Raw genomic sequence first — 19,700 nt, 5'->3', positions numbered from 1 at the left:
GATCCCATATCTATATGATATTGCACTCTCAATTTATTTCAAACTTCTGCTTCCTTTAAACACTTCCTTTTTATTTTTGCTTTCATTACCAACTTTACTGGAAAATTGTTTGTGGGATGGCCTCCCGTGTACTCCTCAAATTTTTTAAAAATTTTTTTCATAAAACTGTTTGAGGTAACAATGAGTAGAGAACTATAAGGATGTATTGTGTTGTAACAGCTGGGCAGTTTGACTAAGCATACTTAGCTCCATGACTCATCGGATATATTTGTCTTTTGGAAGAAAATGGCAAATTTCACGGACTTGCATCACAGATTATCAAAACTAGAGAATTTTTCTGAGAAGTTTACTTTGATTTTTAATGTGCCTATCTATAATTGGGTGGGTTTTCAAAAATAGATGCTTATAAGAATTATATTTACCTAAATTAATAATTTATCAAGGATATGATGGATTAATATTTTTCTGTCTTTATTTTTTTCAGGGAGCTATTCATGCCAAGTATGATGCAATTGATAAAGATACTCCAATTCCTACAGATAGACAAGTAAGATTTAGATTTTCTTGAACAACCTAAGATAATTTTGCCAAATCTTTAAACTATAGAAAGACAAGAAGAAATGTTCTTCCTTTCATTATGCCTAGCAGCCATCATATTCATATGATGTTAGAGTAAGCATAACTTTTGTATTCATAAGTTACTGAGTTAGGACTATCCCTAAATGGAGTTTAGGCCAAGTAACTTTTCTTAATAATTATACTTTGTTGCCTGTAGAATTTGCCATTTATTTAGACCAGGTTGTAAAGGAAGATTTTTTGGAAACTGTATGGTTACATATCTTTTCAAAAGAAATGATCATTTTCCTTAATTATATAACCTTTTTGTTATTTCCAGAGTATTAATTTAAAGTTCAGAAACTTTAAACACCAACATTACGTAGATGGTCTATTCTGAAATTTATACTACAATTTTTTTTTTTACCTTGAGATTTATTGGTGGTCACAGTTACATCATATTGTTTTGTTATTTTACAGATTGAAGTAGATATTCCTCGTTGTCATCAGTATGATGAACTGTTATCATCACCAGAAGGTCATGCAAAATTTAGGCGTGTATTAAAAGCCTGGGTAGTATCCCATCCTGATCTTGTGTATTGGCAAGGTAACATTTTTTTCACAATCATTAAGACTCATTTTGAAGTATTATGAGCATGTTGTATGGCTGACAATTTTTAAAATTAAAACAAAATATCAAGACATCCTTGGCTTTGAGAAAAGTCAATAGTAAAGTTATGATCCATTTATTGAAAGGTTTATATGAGAAATACTTTTTTTAAACTTTGCCTAAGTGCCAAGATAGTATCAATTAAAGGTGGGATGTTTAATGAGGCAATTTGCCATCATGGTAATTAGAAAAGTAGAATGAACATTTTGTGCAATTATAATCTTTATATTTCAGTGGTTATGAAAAAAACAAAATAATTTTGTATCATAAATAATTTTGGGCCAGTTGATATTCTAACCATTTAATGATTTACAATTTATGGTTAACCTCTTTATTAGGAATTGGGGAATAGGATACCCCTTAAACTGTTTATTTTATTTATTATCTTTTTAAAAAATATCTGTATGTTCCATATCCTGATCTTTATTTTTCTCATTATTTATGTGGTCATTTATAAACTCATGAATGAGGAACTCATTCCAACCAGCCCTATATTTGAATATGTTGTAATAAAGAGTGTTTTTAAAAATATTTTAATCATCTATTTTTAGCCAAACTTAAAATGAAGCTATTTTTTTTTTCTAGCTTTGTCCATTTTAGAGGAGTTCTGTATCTTCATAACAGTTGTAGGTAGATATATGTACATTCTTTCAACATATAAACAGCATTATTATTAATAAAAGGACTATGTCATATGTTTATATTTCACTTCACAATTTTAAAGGATCTTTTTTCATGATACCAAAGAAACACATAAGACAAATCTCCTCTCAGGTAAGGAAGCATGCCTGGAGATGTTAAATGATTGCCAAGAACACACAGGGTCAAAAATGGGACTATAGGCCAAGCCTTCTCATTTTTACATTTTCATTTAGTATATTTCTCTCTTCAACTCATAACATTGATAATCATAATAGCTGATTTGTATTGGGTACCTACTGTGTGCCAGTTACTATCAGTTACTCCCCACGTTAACCCATGAAGTAATACATGTCTGGATGTGTAGTATTTATAATATATAATCTATGCAGAGGTAATACAGAGAACTGATAAGGTCTCTGTCTACAATTCCACTTAATTATGTTTATTTGAATTTTTTCTTCAACCCCTCCCCATCAGGTCTTGACTCACTTTGTGCTCCATTCCTATATTTAAATTTCAATAATGAAGGTAAGCTTATTTATCATTTAAATAATCTTGGTACATATTATTCTAAAATATTTTATTCAAACATGAAAGATTTTTTCCCAGGAGATAGTATAAATATCTGTTAAGTAATCTGCTATATAATTTTAGAGGATGTGAAGAATTTATTATCGGAGAGTTTCAGTTGTGATGAGGCAGTGACTAGACTCTGATTATTCTAAGACATTCGTCTACTTTGTTGACCATTTTTACGAAACATTGGAAACTATTTTTACTTCTTTAGTGATTAGTTTTAGTCTGTTCTTCCTAAACAATTGATAAAGAAATCAGTATTAATTTTGTATCTCCAAGGTTTTTCATTTCAACCACTACTTCCTTAATGAAAACTTTTCTTATTCTCCCTCCTAAACCCAGCGCTTTGTATTTCAGGAATGTATGTTTTGTATTCTTGTTATTTATATAGTAATATAGTAATCCCTTTTTGCTTAGCAGCTTTTTTTAATGATTGATTTTTTTTCTGTCTTCTGTTTATTTCCCCGTTATAATGTCTCTTTTATAGTAGATTTTTAGTAAATATTTGTAACACTTAACTGACTCAAATCTCTAATTATAGCACTTATAGAATCTATTTACCATATACTTAACATGAATCCCTAGAAGTGTCAATCTCAGAATTTCCATTTCTCTAAATTCTATATATTTCATATCAGATTTTGCATGGATTTCTGGAAATGAGTAGAGATAGCATAATCCCAAAAAGCTTAAATTTCACAATTAGAGTTTGCACCGTTCTATGATATTTCTCATTATCTAGACTATAAGTTTGCTATTTTTAATTTGGTATAGTCCATTATCACACATATTGATCCAAGAATAGTAAGCAATTTGTGTTTTAAAGAACAATTTATGAGTGGTTTTCTTAAACCCAAGTTCTGAGGCTCTTTTGTTTGCGTCAACAAAAATTAAATATCTTGAGGTTTGTATAGCTCATTATTAATGTCCATGTTTAGAGATTGTTTTTAATTTGTAAAGTTTAGATAATAAAAGTTTTTATTATTGTGGGATAATTTCTACAGTAATTTGAAATTGGAAAGTTACTAGATTGTTGTCTTTTATTGTCCAAAATATTATTTGTTTTAAAGAGCAGAGGGTTTTTCCCCCTTAAATTGGTGTTTTCTTCAATTATTAATGTAACTCCTGTTTAATAGTAGAATCAAGGAATGTGAAATAAGTGAGTGAATGACTACTGAACATTTATCACATTAACTAATTTGTTATATGCTCTTGCCTTATTCTTTCTTAGCCTTGGCTTATGCGTGTATGTCTGCTTTTATTCCCAAATACCTGTATAACTTCTTCTTGAAAGACAACTCACATGTAATACAAGGTAATCAAATACCATTCCTTGTCTCTTTAAGGGAATGTACTTATTTATGTCAAGTAACCGATATGCAATTAAATTTATGATCTTAACCCAATAAAACAGTATGATAATGCTCACTAAAACCAATGAAGAGATCATTAAGTTTTAGTCTTTTACTCCAAGTCCTCAAAGAATTATGGTATTTTTCTAATGATTACTCTTTGAGGACTTGGAGTAAGACTAAACTTAATGATCTCTTTCACTGGTTTTAGTGAGCATTATCACCCTACTTTATTGGACAGTGACCAGAGGGAAGGGAGGAGGAGGAGAATGCGGGAAACAAGGGGAAGGGTCTAGTCAAGGAACATGTATAAAGGACCCATGGGCAGGACAACAGGGTGGGGATTGACTGTGGGAGCAGGTTGGTGGGAAGGGTCAGGAAGAGCAGCAGAGGAAAAATTGGGACAACTGTAATAGAACAACAATAAAATAAAAAGAAATAAAAAAGAAATGAAAAGAAGAGAAAAGTCCTGCTATTTTTCTCTCAAGTAAAATTGCCCACAAAAAGTTTCACCATGCAGCAAGCCTATTATGAATTAGCAAAACAATGAAATAGTACTTAATTATGTAAATAAATAGAATATTAAAAACACTTCTCATTCATTTCATTCCCTATGCTTGGACACCCAAAGTAGTCTTCCTCTGTCTTCTGCTTCCCTAAAATGCACACTTTCCTTCAGAGTTCAAGTCATAGCATAATCATTTGTGAATTCTTTCAGGACTGTGCTAGCCACAGTCAAACTTTTAATATGATTTTCTGAACTCCTTTTTGGAAGTAGTATAACAAAAGTTCATAATATACACTTTTGAATCAGGCAAACTTTGTTTCAGTTTAAACGGGGTTACTTATTCTGTCATTTTGGGCAAATAGCATATGTTAGCTAGGTATAACTTCCCTCATATCTAAAATAAAGGTTTTTGTAAAATTTAAACATAATAAAATATGTCAATGTGGGTACATAGAAACATGTGATAGCACTAATGGCTATTATTTCATTTTTATTACTATTACTGTAGTATTGCTATTGTTAACAATTACTTTGCTAATGTTATTATCATGGCATTATATATTATGTATTATCTTTTCAACAAGAAATTAAATGTTTAAAAGGCAGGGAATTTTCTTTTACATTTGTATTTCTTTTGGAACAGACAACAAACTGTTCACATACTCTTCCCATTTACCAATTTTATGACACCTTTATTTAGGCTTATTATTTATAATATATGTCTTATTAATTCTACTAAATTTTCAACCACTTGAAACTAGTGTTTTGTTTTATTTATATTTATATCGTTATGGTTTGTTCTATCGATAATTCACTCAGTTTGAATACAAGAAGCAAGAAAACTACAGGTTATGTGCAGTTTATTAAACATTCTGAATAAATGGGATCTCCATTAGCAGGTTTTTACTTAATTAGAAATGAGTATACAATTACAGCATCAGAGTCAGTATAATGAGAAAATAACTAGAAAGAAAGCAGAAATGTAAATTAAAAGGATAAAGAGGTTAAAAATAGGAGAAAAAGAATATGAATAAATAGCATATAAAACCATTTATTTTCCAGCATTATTTACATTAAATTATAGAAAAAACTAACAAACTTTAAAATTTATTTTTTGTTTTTATAAGCACACCAAAGTATGTCCACAACTTTGAGTCTACAACATAGATATGTGCTAAAAATTGATATAATAATCCAGTGTCCCTATGTTAATTTTGAAATGGCGTTTTAATGATTTATATTTGTATTTAGAAATTATTTGAAATGAATATGCCAAATACCCTGCATGTAATATGGACTTGTATAAAGTTGAGATTAAGAATGTTTTTTATAAACAACAATATTTTGCTTTGACTTTTTTAATCAAGCATGAGTATGTTTTATAGGGAGGAAGTTGTTTTTTTCTTGTAGGTTAATTTAGTAAAGCCATCCAACTTCAAGACTCATGCAGTGTTATCTTCTAAGAACTCATGAAATTACATATATCCTGTAAGAGTTATGTCTTGCATCTTGCTAGTTGGGATGTGTTCCACACTTATTCATAGTAAATCTTATTATGCTTATCAAAGGTGTTTATTATAGAATGGGTAATGTACTATTTAAGATTCCAGTAATACCTGTCTGAAGAAACTGCAATCAAGGCCCAAGTTCTTGTAATCTTTCCCCAGCCAAGTACTAGACTGGGGACACCATTGTCAACTGGTAGCACCCACAAGCCTGGCAGCTAGAGGTCTTATCAACTCCCCATACCTCCCTCATCCCCATAGGACCAAGAGTGAGGAAGTAGGGGGCAGGGCCAGAAACCTGGAGTGCAGTGGCCAAAGGGGAACAGAGGGTTGAAGGTCTGGCCCACTTTCTTCCTGCCCAAGGTAGCTTAGTTGATTAAATTGGTCGCCAGTAGGTTACAGCCTGAAGTCTGTCCCTCAGCAGCCTGTCTTCACATTCTTCATTTATATTACATTCCATACCCCCACCATCCCAGATACTCTTGAGTGAATTGTCAGACCCACTATTTTATGATATTAGAGAATTTGCAACAAATTACACTGGTAAAAAAAATAAATGACTGGACTTAACACACCTGGACAATACCAGGAGATTTAAAAGCTATATGCAATGTAAATAATTTGTCAAATACTGACCAAAGACAAACTGAAAACATTAAAGGTAAAAAATAATCACATTAGTAGTTGTGCTACATAAAAGGTGATTGCTTAATCCTCAGTTAAATATAAGTCAGCAATGTGATGCTTTTACTTTTAAAGCTAACATGAACTTGTAATATTAACTGTATTGTCATATATTGAAGCCTGGAAATAATCTTTTTCCAAATTTTTCAGACCCCTACTAAAGTATAGTGCCTAGCTAGAGTTCTGTACTTTAAGAGAGATAAAGATATTTGGAGAAGCTTCAAAAAGCAATTAAAACAGAACCTCTAAAATAAATTGGCTATAAAATTGATTAGATGCTGTATGATCCCTAGATGACCAGCTTTCAGAGGGCCATATTTGATAGCTTGTATTATATTGACTCCTATTTGGTTCTTAAAATACAGAAAACTGACCTATAAAACTTACACTGCTCTTTGAAGTCATTCTACTGTATTTTGCTCACCAAAACAATCATTGGAATTTTGGCACAACATTAAACATATTCTTGTACTGTTTATAAAGCAAGGCATATTCACATTTGGACCATTGTAAGATGTGGTGTCTATAAGTCAGAAAAGGAAAGATGGAGGGAGATAACATACGAACCTGGCAAAGAGAATTGGGTAAAAATTTCCCTAATTTTTTGTTTCCCTGCATATCTTTCTAAATTCTTTGAGGCCAAGGTCAGTATCTTCTTCATGATGTTCCATTTAATGTAGTGCCACTATAGCTAGGATGGCTATCAAACTAAATTGTGATATTTTTGAGAGTTAAAAGGTACACTAAGTGCACTCGACACTGAATCTACAGGTAGCAATTAAGACTCTTCCAGGTAAATTAGGAGGTATGGTCATACTACATGGACATTCAATAAGTCTGAGCGAAAGGGAAGAAGGAGGACAGACATCAAAGTCTAAAGTCCAGTTGTCAAATGTGAATATATTATAAAATTTCTTTCTCATCAAATGATAACTAAAAGAGAGGGAAAATATGCAGCTTTGCCCTAAAGGTTATATATTGGGGAAAGCAATGCATTATATATTTCTAGTTTAATGCACATCTTTGTCATGAATGACTAAATGATAGGCTATTGGGAACATTGGGCATGGTAGGGAATACAGTACATTGAGTGTACAGCCTCTTGATTTACAAGAATATCTTGCATCATGTGACTACCTTATCCCCTCTTTAAAGTAAGACATTTTTCAGAATATAATTAAGCCATACTGAGAATGATTCTAATCCTGTCATGAGCAACCAGAATTTATAACTTATATTTACATGCAACTTATATTTATATATATTAAATAATATTATATATAATATATAAAATAAATGTATACATGTATATTTATATTTATTATAGCAAGAATGTGTTATAACATATATATAAATCAGCTATCAATGTTTGGCAGAACACAAGGAAAATGTTTTCATCATAAATTAGATTTCTTAATTAGCCATGTAATCCCACATAGTAACTACTTTTATCAGGTTTATATAAGAATGATATTTAGTAAATGAGAATAGTTGTGGAAAATTGCCAGAGCCATGCTTTTCTGGTTTAAAATCAGGCATGCTTTTTTAAAAAAGTAACTATATGGTTTTATCAACATGCAGTTGGATTCTTATGATTGTTGATATTACATACCTCTGGCTTTGGGGTAAATTGGGACTATAGATAAACTCACTAATTGGAAGGAGAAAAATAGTTAAGGAGAAGTCAAACCTCAAAGTGTCCTGGGATCTTTGGATCTTTCCTACTCTTTAATCTGCAACCCTTAAAAATGATATAATTTTACTTCTGTTGTTGTTCTTAAATAAAAAGAGACAATGGATAGATAGAATTTTGTTGCAGTAGAATAATCATCAAATCATGAAAAAGTATTGAGTATTAACCTATTTTTTATTTAGAAATCATGGGTGAAATGTCACATTAGATATGAAATTTAGCTTTATCATGAATTTTTAAATTGATTTTAGAGAGAGGGGAGAAGGCAGAGAGGGAGGGAGGGAAGGAGGAAGTGAGGGAGAGGAAGAGACAGAGAGAGAAACATCAATTTGTTGTTGCACTTATTTATGCATTCATTGGTTGCTTCTTGTATGTGCCCTGACCAGGGTCGAATCCACAACCTTGGCATATCAGAACAACACTAACCAACTGAATACCCAGCCAGGGCCAGTTATGCCAGTTATGGTATTGAATACAGTACCTCCTCATTTTTTTTTTTTTTTTTTTGGCCTTGATGCTTCTCTTTGTAAAATATCTGACATTGCCTAGATATAAAAGATTATAAAATAATTGTGGTCATTAGAAGCAAAGTTTTAATTGCAGAAAATAAGGGAAGACAGCTTGTACTAACGGATTGTCAAAATTTTAATACTGTTTCTTGAAACATTAAAAATAAAGAGCTTTAAAAACTATAAAAGAAAGATAGACATTATACTTGGAGGTTATTTTCAGCAAATAATTGGCTTGAAAATAGATCTCTAACTTTATTGAAGGAAAGAGTTGAGGTTATTAATTAAGGGGAAACTTCATTGAGTTGTCATTTCAATCTCAGAAAAAATGTTGACCTTTTTAAAATATGTTTTAATTTTTTTAAGATGTTAAAAGATTTTGGTTACTTGCCCTTGAGTAGATTCTTTTAAGTATATTGTTTAGATTGGTACATAGTGAGTAAATTGGCAATAATAGTAAATTGTTGAAAAAATGGAAAAATTTAGAAAATATTTCTCATATTCCAACTGAACCATATGAATTAGGTTTGGATTAGAATCAACATTTTAATTACATACCGTATTCCTATTTTCTGATTAACATGATGTTAATCCTTATTTCTAAGTATGCCAAATGCAGAGCCTCAGATAGAAATAAATTAGAATGGGAATGAAGGCCTTTCTGTATGTATAAACTAATTTGAGTCATATTTATTTTATTTGTGACTGCTTATAAAGTGTTCCTTATTTATCTGTTACATTTTCTGAACATAAAATAAATACAGTTTAATACTCATAAAGAAAATTTATTTGTAGAACTTAATAGGAAACATCATCATATGTATAATTTGTAATTAAATAAATGAACTGATAGCTCTGAGTGTAGAAAAATAGTTGTATCATAGTTTGTTGGTGTGAGTGGTAATAAAACAGAATTATCTATTAAAGCATGTTTACTTCATGAAGAAATTAAATTTTATTCAACATGTAAATTTAATGTATTTATTTGAGGTATGGTGTGACAATGATTGTTTTAAATTTTATCATTTCAGAGTATTTGACTGTGTTCTCTCAGATGATTGCATTCCATGATCCAGAGCTGAGCAATCATCTCAATGAGATTGGATTTATTCCAGATGTAAGTACCTGGTGCGTTCATTAACATAAGGTAAAAAAATAAGCAGAAATTAGCAGCACAAAAGAGTGCTGTTTTTAAAGATTTTTTTGTCGTAAGAAGTCCATATCTGAACAAGTTCCTGCTAATAATTATATCCTTCTGTAATAACGTCTGTGTGATTACCTTTCACAGTCTTCCTTCAGGTAAAAGGAAAATATCTTTATTTTTTCTTAACATACTTTATACTATCAAATTGTTTAGAAAAATACATTAATATTAGTGTTATATTAAACTGTGCTGAGAAGTGTTTATTTCACTTGGTTTTTATGATACTTGGGCCTATTTTTGTAGAAGTAAGAAATTTGAACTTACTGAATTCTTAAGTAGCTTCTGTGTTTTGCTTGATTTGTTGCCTCGGGAGCTTTGCAAGATTCTGGTTTACTTCATTAGCTTCTCGGCAGTCCATATTAAGCTAAAAGTCGAAGTTGACTTGTACAGGGTGGGGCCTAGCCTATTACTCATCTGCAGTGTGTGACCTGGAGTCAAGCCTCTTTTAAGAGGATAGAATATAGTATTATAGGTTTTTATAAACCTCAAAAATTCCTTTTGAGATAGAGATCTCCTTATTCTCTCTTAAACTTTTTTGTTTCCTCGTCATGCGTTTCCTCTTAAGGCTATATACACAGACCTGTATATCAAGATTAGGGATGGAAAGTGTTTATATTAACATTCCATTAATACATTTAAAGTGTTAACAATAACACAGTATAAATAACTTGCAGAGTGCTTTGAAGTGCAACATACTTTCTTAAATGTTATTTCATTTGATTCTCAAAACCAGTCTATAAGGTGAAGTAGATAATTTCAGTGTTTAAATAGATAAGAATTTAGTGTTTGGGAAGGTAGTAAAACCAACTAGTCACAGAGTTGAAAGTTTAATTTCCGTCATTTGACAACCCTCTGCACCCAGGCTGGTTCCACTTCCATTGGGAGAATGGAGACTAAAATGTGGACATACTTACTCCTACTTCATTACTTACTGCTGTAACTGTGATGTGATCATCAGGTCTGAAGTAACCAACCTTAACATAAACAGTGTCATTTGCTTCTAGGCTTATGGAGAAACACCTTTTTATTTCAAATGTACATGGTTCATTCAATGAAGGCTGCTAAAGAACATATATAGAATACAAAACAAACATATAAAATAAAGTCAAGCCCTATTAGAATTATAGATATAAATGAAAACCTTGTAAAAAGAAATCAACCAGTATACATATTTTTGTGTTAAGTGTTCATTTTAATATAGCCCCGGTTTTCTCTTTACATTATAATATGAGGTATGATACAAGACAGTTTTGTATTAAATGTTATGGTAGAGTTGAAGAAATTATAGAAGTGCTGACTGCTGAGTTGTTAATGGTGTTAGATTTTGAGGGGGAAAAAAAACATGATTAAGATACAGTTGAAAAGAAGGAATAATTACTTGCAAAAATTTTCTTGAAAGCACCTGATTATGTTCAGTGCTGAACAATAAAGGTAAGTATATTGGCTCAGTTAATGTTACAGATTGGCAGAAAACATTTATGCATAAAAATATGGATAGAATTATAAAGCCAGTCTGTTAAATCCTTAGACATATTCATTATATAGATGGTGTTAAGAAAGGAATCACAAAAGGAAAATAATTTATCTTTGCTTTATTCAGAAAAATTGAATTTTGAATGATATAAGAAGCAGTGATGACTGAAAAACTATTAAAATATAATGTAAACACATATTAAGTGTTTACTATGTGGCAAGCATTGTTTTATACTCTTTAAACTATTCATTTAATCCTCACAAGTTAGTACATCTAATTAAACAATGACCATTACATATTTATATGTAAAATTAATTTTAGAAAGGCTAACAGCAAGATGGAAATAATATTCTAGGTAACAATGACATGAAAAGTAAACGTAGGTTTGACCTCAGCATAAAGGTATTCTAATATTTTCACTGTTCGAGGGTAAAATAAATATGCTCATTATAATTAGACATCAAGTCAGGGATCCTGTCAGATCTGGGGTTTAATTTTACCCTACTTAAAGCTAATAAATGAACCTGTTATTGATTCATGGATATTGGCAGAAAACACAAGACTCCTGAGTCAGAGACAAGCAGCCTGAACATTTGCATATTTGTGTAGGTTCCCCTTGCCCCCAAATCCCATTCAGACAAATAAAATAGAGGGTCTAGTTGATACCTGCATGTGCAGTGAATTACATTATAGGAGAGGAACCCTGAGCTTAAGGAATTTCAGTCCTTTAAAAATTGACAGTGAACATGCTTTCCCTTTACTGTAGAGAGAGAAAAACACTATCTTTTTCTTTCAAAGCTGTAAGTAAACCTGTCCTTTGCTGCAAGGGGAGATTCTATTTCATTTTCCAAGGCTGTTCTTATATAATCATATTTGAAAAGATACTTCAGAACAAAGAACAGACAGTGTCTCTGCTCACAAGGAATGCAGAAGTGCGAGAATGCTTGGTGATATATGTTTAATGGTAATCACTGGAAGAATAGAAAGAGACATATAAGTTTTAAACCAATAGAAGGGGTGTGTGTGGAACTAACGCAGGAAGTCGAGCCCAGAAATCTCAACTGCTCATGCAGATAAGCAGAAAAAAACACAAGGAGGACTGGACGGAGCAGACATAGCCTTTATTACTCACGGTACAGGGAGCACAGAAGGCAGCAGATCAGTGAAGCAGCACCGCACCTCCCTCGGTCTGAAACTGGTTTTAAGGGGTCCCAGACAAAAGGGGCACGTGTCTTGCACGTGACTCTAAAGTATATTACCTTCGTGTGTACGTGCAAAGAGAAAAGATCAAGAAATGGTCATATAGGACAAAAAGGAGACACATTTCCAAAGCAATCCACATTCCTTCTGGCCGAGGGCCCTCCAGCCACCCTTCCGTTATGGAGGTTGGAGAAGCTACGTTCAGAACAACCCCACAGGAACAGAGAAAAGTCAACCAATCCTGTAAAAACTGAAGTAACATAGAAAGTATGTAAGGAATATTGAATTGCCTAATAAAGGAAATTTTCAGGTTTTAAAATTACCCATATGCTATTCATAAAGGTTAAAAAAAATGATATTGAAAGGATTATTGAATAAATAGCGCTGATACAGTTAGGTAACTACATGGAAAAGAGGTAGGAATCAAGTCTCAATCCCAAACCATACATAAAAATAAATTCTAGATTGACTAAAAGAGCTTAATATGGAATGTCATATTTACAATACCCATCTAGGAAGGAATTATTTCAGATGTTATAAAAAGTACAACATATACATTTTAAAAAGAGAATTTGAATTGAGGGATAAAAAGGAGCCTTCCATTCTACTGATAATATATTACTTTGATTTAAAATATTTTGAAGCAGTTGTGGCAAAATGTTTACTAAATCTGGGTGGATGAGTACATTGGTGTTTTATAAATGTGCTACTGCACCGGATAAGTTAATAAATAATAATTTTGATAGAATATTTTTGTTTATTTATGCTTCCCTCTCTGTAATGGTTTCCTCCATAGGGCATTTTGTGTAACTTCTTATAAAAACACTTCAATACTAGTATTATTATGAAATTAATATTGGTTATTAAATAGAGTGCTCTTATGAAACATTAATAAGTCACGTGGAATAGGAGAATCTCTCATACAAGGCAAATGCCACTCATCTCTGAAAGGTGGTATAACAGTGATGATTTGTTTTAATACTATACCATCCTTCTATACAATTCCATCACTGTATTTTTAAATTACTTTAGTCTTTAGCATACTTGGGAATAATTGAGTAAGTAGCTAAGAGGACAGTAATAAATAAGATATACACAGAATAAAGGATCTTACAAAATTAGTAAAGTAGAAGAAAAAGATTTTATGGAAGAATATTTGAAATTTGTAAATTCAGAGCAACTGAAGTGGATTTGAGGCATGTTGATTCTGAGGGACAGCAGGGCTGTAAATAATTGAACCTCCTTAGGTTATGCCTAGCTTTAAACGAGTTTACTGCCACTTGTAAAATAACATCTGCAATTCCCAGTGCTTAGTATTCTCTCTCTCTTTTTTAATTACTTTCCACTCCTACCCTCCTTCTAACAACGTATGTACATTTTGTGAGATAGTTACATGAGTCGATCTCAGAACTTTGGAGTGTTAAAATACATTCCAATTACAGAGGCTTATTGATTGTTATTAAGAATGATCATTGTAATTTCTATACTGATGTCTGATATATGCCACATCCTCTGCCAGGTGTTTTAGATCCATTAGCTAATATTCACAACTATCCTAAACATTCAATAAGATACGTAACTACAAGATTGCAATTTCCAGAGCTTCCAAGTTTCAAGAAAATATATGATGACCTTGACTGCTTTGAAAACTTGCCAGTTTTAGGCATTCTTTTCTTGAATGGCTAGATGTACATTTCTTTAATGCAAAGATTATTGCAAAGCATTAAACTAGGTCAATATGGGGCTTATAGTAATTTAAACATAGAAATACTTCTGGGGATATAAACAGAAAATATAGTATGCTCATAAGAAGATAAGATTAAGAAAATCAATTAGAAGGACCTCCCCCTTTTGTAATAATTTTTTAGTGGTATATATAATGAGAGTACACAATATGTTTGTGAATAAAAATCCATTTGACAAAAGATTCATCTAGATTTATATTATAAGTAATATTTTCTCTTTAAATCTTTTTCATTTTTGTACATTTTTCAGTTTTCAAGCCACAATTTTGTCCTCTTCAAAATCAAATTAATGAGCCCCTAGCCTTTGTTTTTTTCTATTGATATATGAGTTTGACATTACCACCCCATAAGGAAAAGACACCATGAAATACTTAATATCATTATTCTTTCTTGATATTGCTAGGGGGCAGTATTTACTCAGCTGACTCTCTTAGCACTAGCACTATGCCAAATCAAGTATACATAATTTCATAATCTAGAAAGTAGTGCATTTATGACTTCTTTTCATTGGGTTTCAGTTTTCAACTTTAAATCAGAAAATACCTAATAATGTCTCTAACTTGGTAAGACTGATTATATAAATTTTTGTATTTGTAATAAAATATTGCATTATTCATTTGTTTTTTAAGAAATCAAAGCCTGAATATGCCTACTAGTCCATATAATCTTATTTTGCTGTTTCTGGGGATATCAGGCTTTGTTATGAATATATACTAATATTTTAAGAAATTATTTAAGATGAAAATATCAACTAAGATTTTTAGGTGTTAAAAAGGGAGAAATACAGAAAGAATAAATAATAGGCATTACATTTACTCAGAATATATTACCTATGTATTTATCTGATTTTAATTTAGTTGGTAAGAGGTGACTATTGGTGAACATCTAGGAGTTGTTATATGTTAAAGAAACTAATTCAACTTGAATTATTACTTTTCAAATATCATTAAATATGCTTCATTTCACTTACTTTAACAATTATTTTCCAATTGTTGTCAAAAAATTGGCATATAATTAAAAATTTCAAGTTTGGTTTTTTAATAGTTTTGACTATTTAATATGAAGGATTTTTAAATGTATTGACCAAGGGAGATTAACTAGTTTTCTCATTATTTGTTTCTTATTGAAAACTCCTCAAAAAAATGTGTAATTTCATGATTATTTGTGTCTTTTAATCTGTCCCTTTTGGTTATCTTCATTATGTGTTCCCTTCATTCTTTCAACAAATATTTGAGTGCCTTTTACATGCCAGACATTTTCCTAAGACCCCAAATACATCAGTGAAAAAACAGACAAAATCTCTACCCTTGTCTAACTTACCATCTAGTGGGGGACAGACAATAAAGAAGATAAATATACTCAGTGATATGTAGTGGTAATTCTAAAGAGGAAAAACAAAAAACTTAAGCAGCAATGTGGATAAGTGCTCAGGTGAAGGGGGATTGAATTTTAAATAAGGTAGCCTAGGAAAGTCACAGAAAAGGTGACTTGAATCAATGCCCTAAGGAGCTGAGGGAAAGAGCAGTCCAAGCAGAAACACCAGCAATTCCGAAGGTGGAAGCATGCCTGGGATGCGGAAGGAGCAGCCCGGAGGCTGTGTGACTGGGGCTCAGCGAACAGTGGGGGAGGCCAGAGGCAATCAGAGGGCCAGACTACAGAGTCTTACAGGTCAGAGTTAGGACTTCTGCTTTTATTATCAGTGGCAGCCAGGGCTATTCTTGTTTGTTTTTAATTTTTAGACAGTAAACTTAGGAAAATAAATTTGCCACCCAGCTAAAGAACCAAATTATTTCATGTCTAGATCTTATTACTTTTAGTTTGTTATGAAGCTTCCTATTAATTTAGAAAGTCTTAACAGTAAGCATTTGCTTTATAACACCTTTTTATGAGTTGTTTTTGACATTTATTAAATATCTCATTCAGTCTCAAAATTAGTATGAGTAACTCAGCACTAATAAGGACCACTTAAATTGCAGGAATATGTTTATACAACCTGAAAAGTACACCTTTGAAATTAGCACACTAGTGTTCTGATGGATTAGGCATGGTCTTGAAGTGTATCCGTTGATGAAATGAAGACATTCTGTTAAATAATCCTTGGCATAAGGTCATGCGCAGCCTTGTAATAGATATCATTATTTAATAGAGTATATGTGATAATAATTATAATTCTGTACATTCTGTTTTATATTAATTGATAAAGTATACCAAAACAAAACTTTCTTTACCATTCAGTTTATGGTAATCATTCTAATTACATGTTTTATCTCCTCTATCCATCTGTCCCTATTATCCCTTTTCCACTCATAGCTCTATGCCATCCCTTGGTTTCTCACCATGTTTACACGTAAGTATCATTTTCCTTTTTCTTTTAATATTGTGTTGGCAAAAGTTCAGCTCCATTCTTCCGCAATATATTATATTTACAATAGTATCAGCAGATTTAATTACATAAGCATCTTTATGTAGTTCTAATCTAATAGCGTTAGGTAGAAAAGAATATCAATTATACTGACTGCTGAGTATAAAAAAGAATATTGTATTGGATGAAATCCTATTTTACATGTAACATTCATAAAATTTTAGCCTTCTATCAAAAAAATTAACAGTCACTATAGTATTTACATAAAGTTTTAGAAGACAACTTTTACAATCATTGAGCTTCATTTTTAGATATTCTTTAATAACTAATACCTTTATTATTTGTAAACTAGAATTCTGCTAGAGATTAAACAGATTGTGAATGTGTAATACTTTAACCAGTTACAAATATTAATACAGTCCTCATCCTGTTTAAATATATACACGTGATGAGTGAAATACAATATTTGAAGTAAATCTGTATGCATTGGCCTGGAAAGATATATACAACTTTGTTAAATGAAAAAAATAATTAAAAAAATAGAAAATTGCTAATTGGATTTTTTATGTGAATTTAATAAAGCAAATATTTGGACTGCATAATAGAAATGCAACAATACTAAAGTTCACCTGGGTGAATACACTTATGAGAATGATAGAACAGGCTAGAAAATTATATGGAAGAAATATATTGTATGGAACTACTACACCAACATTCATAATGAAGGTTAGAAAATGCCATCTTTTTGACCAATCTGATTATCAATGTTTTAATATTTCTTAGGAAGCAATAAATTTACAAAGCCAAATAAACATTTTTGTAACAACAAGTTGGTAGTACATGTTCTTCAGTAATAAGTTTTGACCGCAAGTTAATGGTCATATGTCTAGTAAAGTAGCTTGCTATTCTTTTAATTTTTGTTATTTTGTTTTTCTTGTAATGAATTAATTTATATTTTGTCATTTTACAGATGTATTTCCACTGCACAAAATTTTTCACCTCTGGGATACCTTGCTACTTGGGAATTCTTCTTTCCCGTTCTGTATCGGAGTAGCAATTCTTCAGCAGCTGCGGGACCGGCTTTTGGCTAATGGCTTCAATGAGTGTATTCTTCTCTTCTCTGATTTACCAGGTACAGATTTAAATAATGGAATCACTAAATGAAATTTTAATTGTAAGATGAGACAGTCTTGTACCAATTTGCACAAATAATCATCTGAGCCCTTAGAATCTGTTCTGCTTGAGCCTCATCATCCCTCACTGGATTCTCTCCCTTGAATACTGCTGCCCCTTCTGCTGGCCCAGCATTGTAGATGCACCACTGGGTCATTCTAGCTCACTGTGGTTTACTTTCATGTCGATGATGCCATCAAAGGGGTACAAGAGCTGAGGGCAGTGCCATATTATTCTTTTTGCGTGGGACAGGCCTGTTTATCTCCAGCTGGTAGAGATTAAATAAAAGCCATATAGGAAGGTATTTGAGAATTTATATTGTCTTTCTTGCTCCTATTCATAGCTTTTTGCTAACAGTATGACAAATTTAGGAAAGGAAATACTGTCCTCTTGGAAGGGCAAATCATACTCCAGGGAAAATCCACATCAAGCAGTGAAAAATAGTAAGTTAGGCTATGTATGGCATTCCTAAGTGAGGAGTTTGTAAATCTAGGAGTTGAATGCTTAAGTATAGAAATATGGAACACAACTATGGTCCAAGCTTTGATATTATGTTTGAAAAGATGAAAGTAATGTGTTTACCTGGAATATAATAATCTATGGAAGAAAGCACTAAGCCAAAATATTTTTCAGGTAAAAGAATTCTACTTTCTTCAAACAGCATTTCATTGGCTCCAGTCCTTCTGCTGAGTATATCTCTGGTCTCATGTTTTCAGGCAGGCACAAGTGACTGCTGATAATAAACACTTAAATTATCCAAGAGATAAATTTGCCTAAAAAACAAAGAACAAAAGATGCATTAAGATTACGTATTTATTAAGCATTCGAAAGAGGGATAATAAACCTGCTGCCTACCTTGATTTTTCTTTTTAGTGGATTATCTATACCTAGTATTCTACCATTTTTCTGTCACTGAAAATCACCCTTTTTGGGAAAATGACAGAAATGCTTAAGTTTGTTAATTTGTTTAAAACTTCTTCCCTCTTCCCCCAAAATTAAAAATATCACCATCAACTTTCTAATGTATCAAATTTTAATTAAAGTAAATTATTTCTTATATGAACAAGGAGTAGTTTAGTCCTTATGTTATTTTTTTCTGGAAGAGTCTTTATGAAAATCAAGTTATCTTTCTTTCTCTTCCTTTCTTTTCGGTTTCCTCTTTATGGTGTTGAACGCAGCAAAGATGCTGCTTCTCCAAACTAGGAGTACAATCCATGCCCTGCAGATGTTTTCCTGTCATTTCCAACTTGCCAAAATAAACCGAGAATGATTTATTAGGATTAAGAGAATGTTTCTGGTCAGCTCTTAAAATATATGTCCTGGGAATGCTGACAGTACATTTTCAAGTCAAGAAAATGTAATGCTTTTTCAATTTTGTGCTAAATGCTCCAGTTAAGCACTGGTGAAGGAATCTGTTTTCATATTGTATAGACAGATTAGTGGTAACTGCTTGTTCATTAAAGTAAAATCATTATTTCTCAAATCAGAAAGTAAGAATATCTGTTTGTTAGGATTGACTCATTGAAAAGGTAAACTTTATTTACTTTTGAAAATAAGATGACTTCTATTGATGTGAATTCCCTTGATGCTCAGTGCCATTATTCTGGCGCCTCCTATATTGCAGTTCACTTATCGTGGCTCACTGTATCTTGGTATTTTTAAAAATATATTTAATTATTTATCGTGGATTTTTCACTATATTGTGGGATTTTGCGGTATTATATGCCTATGTTGTTAAAGTTACATAGGTTTAAGAGTGTAGAATATGTTTAAGAACATAAGTAGTGTTTATAAAAGTGTAGGAAAGGTTAATAAGGGAGTGGGAAAGGTTAATAAGGGACTAGGAAT

General features: G+C 31.7%; 1 protein-coding gene across 2 annotated transcripts in view; it reads left to right on the top strand.

Moving 5' to 3' along the window:
• The window catches only part of TBCK (TBC1 domain containing kinase), a 174,089-nt gene that overhangs the window by 62,829 nt on the left and 91,560 nt on the right, over positions 1-19,700 (top strand). For both annotated transcript variants that reach the window (XM_090266382.1, XM_090266383.1), the window contains exons 15-21: positions 485-547; positions 1,036-1,162; positions 2,345-2,395; positions 3,675-3,758; positions 9,726-9,811; positions 16,628-16,664; positions 17,650-17,811. In XM_090266382.1, the coding sequence (XP_090122508.1) occupies positions 485-547; positions 1,036-1,162; positions 2,345-2,395; positions 3,675-3,758; positions 9,726-9,811; positions 16,628-16,664; positions 17,650-17,811 (610 nt within the window). The remainder of the gene's footprint in view (positions 1-484; positions 548-1,035; positions 1,163-2,344; positions 2,396-3,674; positions 3,759-9,725; positions 9,812-16,627; positions 16,665-17,649; positions 17,812-19,700) is intronic.

The sequence above is a fragment of the Furipterus horrens genome, unplaced genomic scaffold (genome assembly GCF_987537825.1).
Source record: "Furipterus horrens unplaced genomic scaffold, mFurHor1.1.pri manual_scaffold_2, whole genome shotgun sequence".
NCBI lineage: Eukaryota > Metazoa > Chordata > Mammalia > Chiroptera > Furipteridae > Furipterus > Furipterus horrens.
Note: the sequence above shows the minus strand (reverse complement) of the source record. Positions and strands in the feature narration are given on the sequence as shown.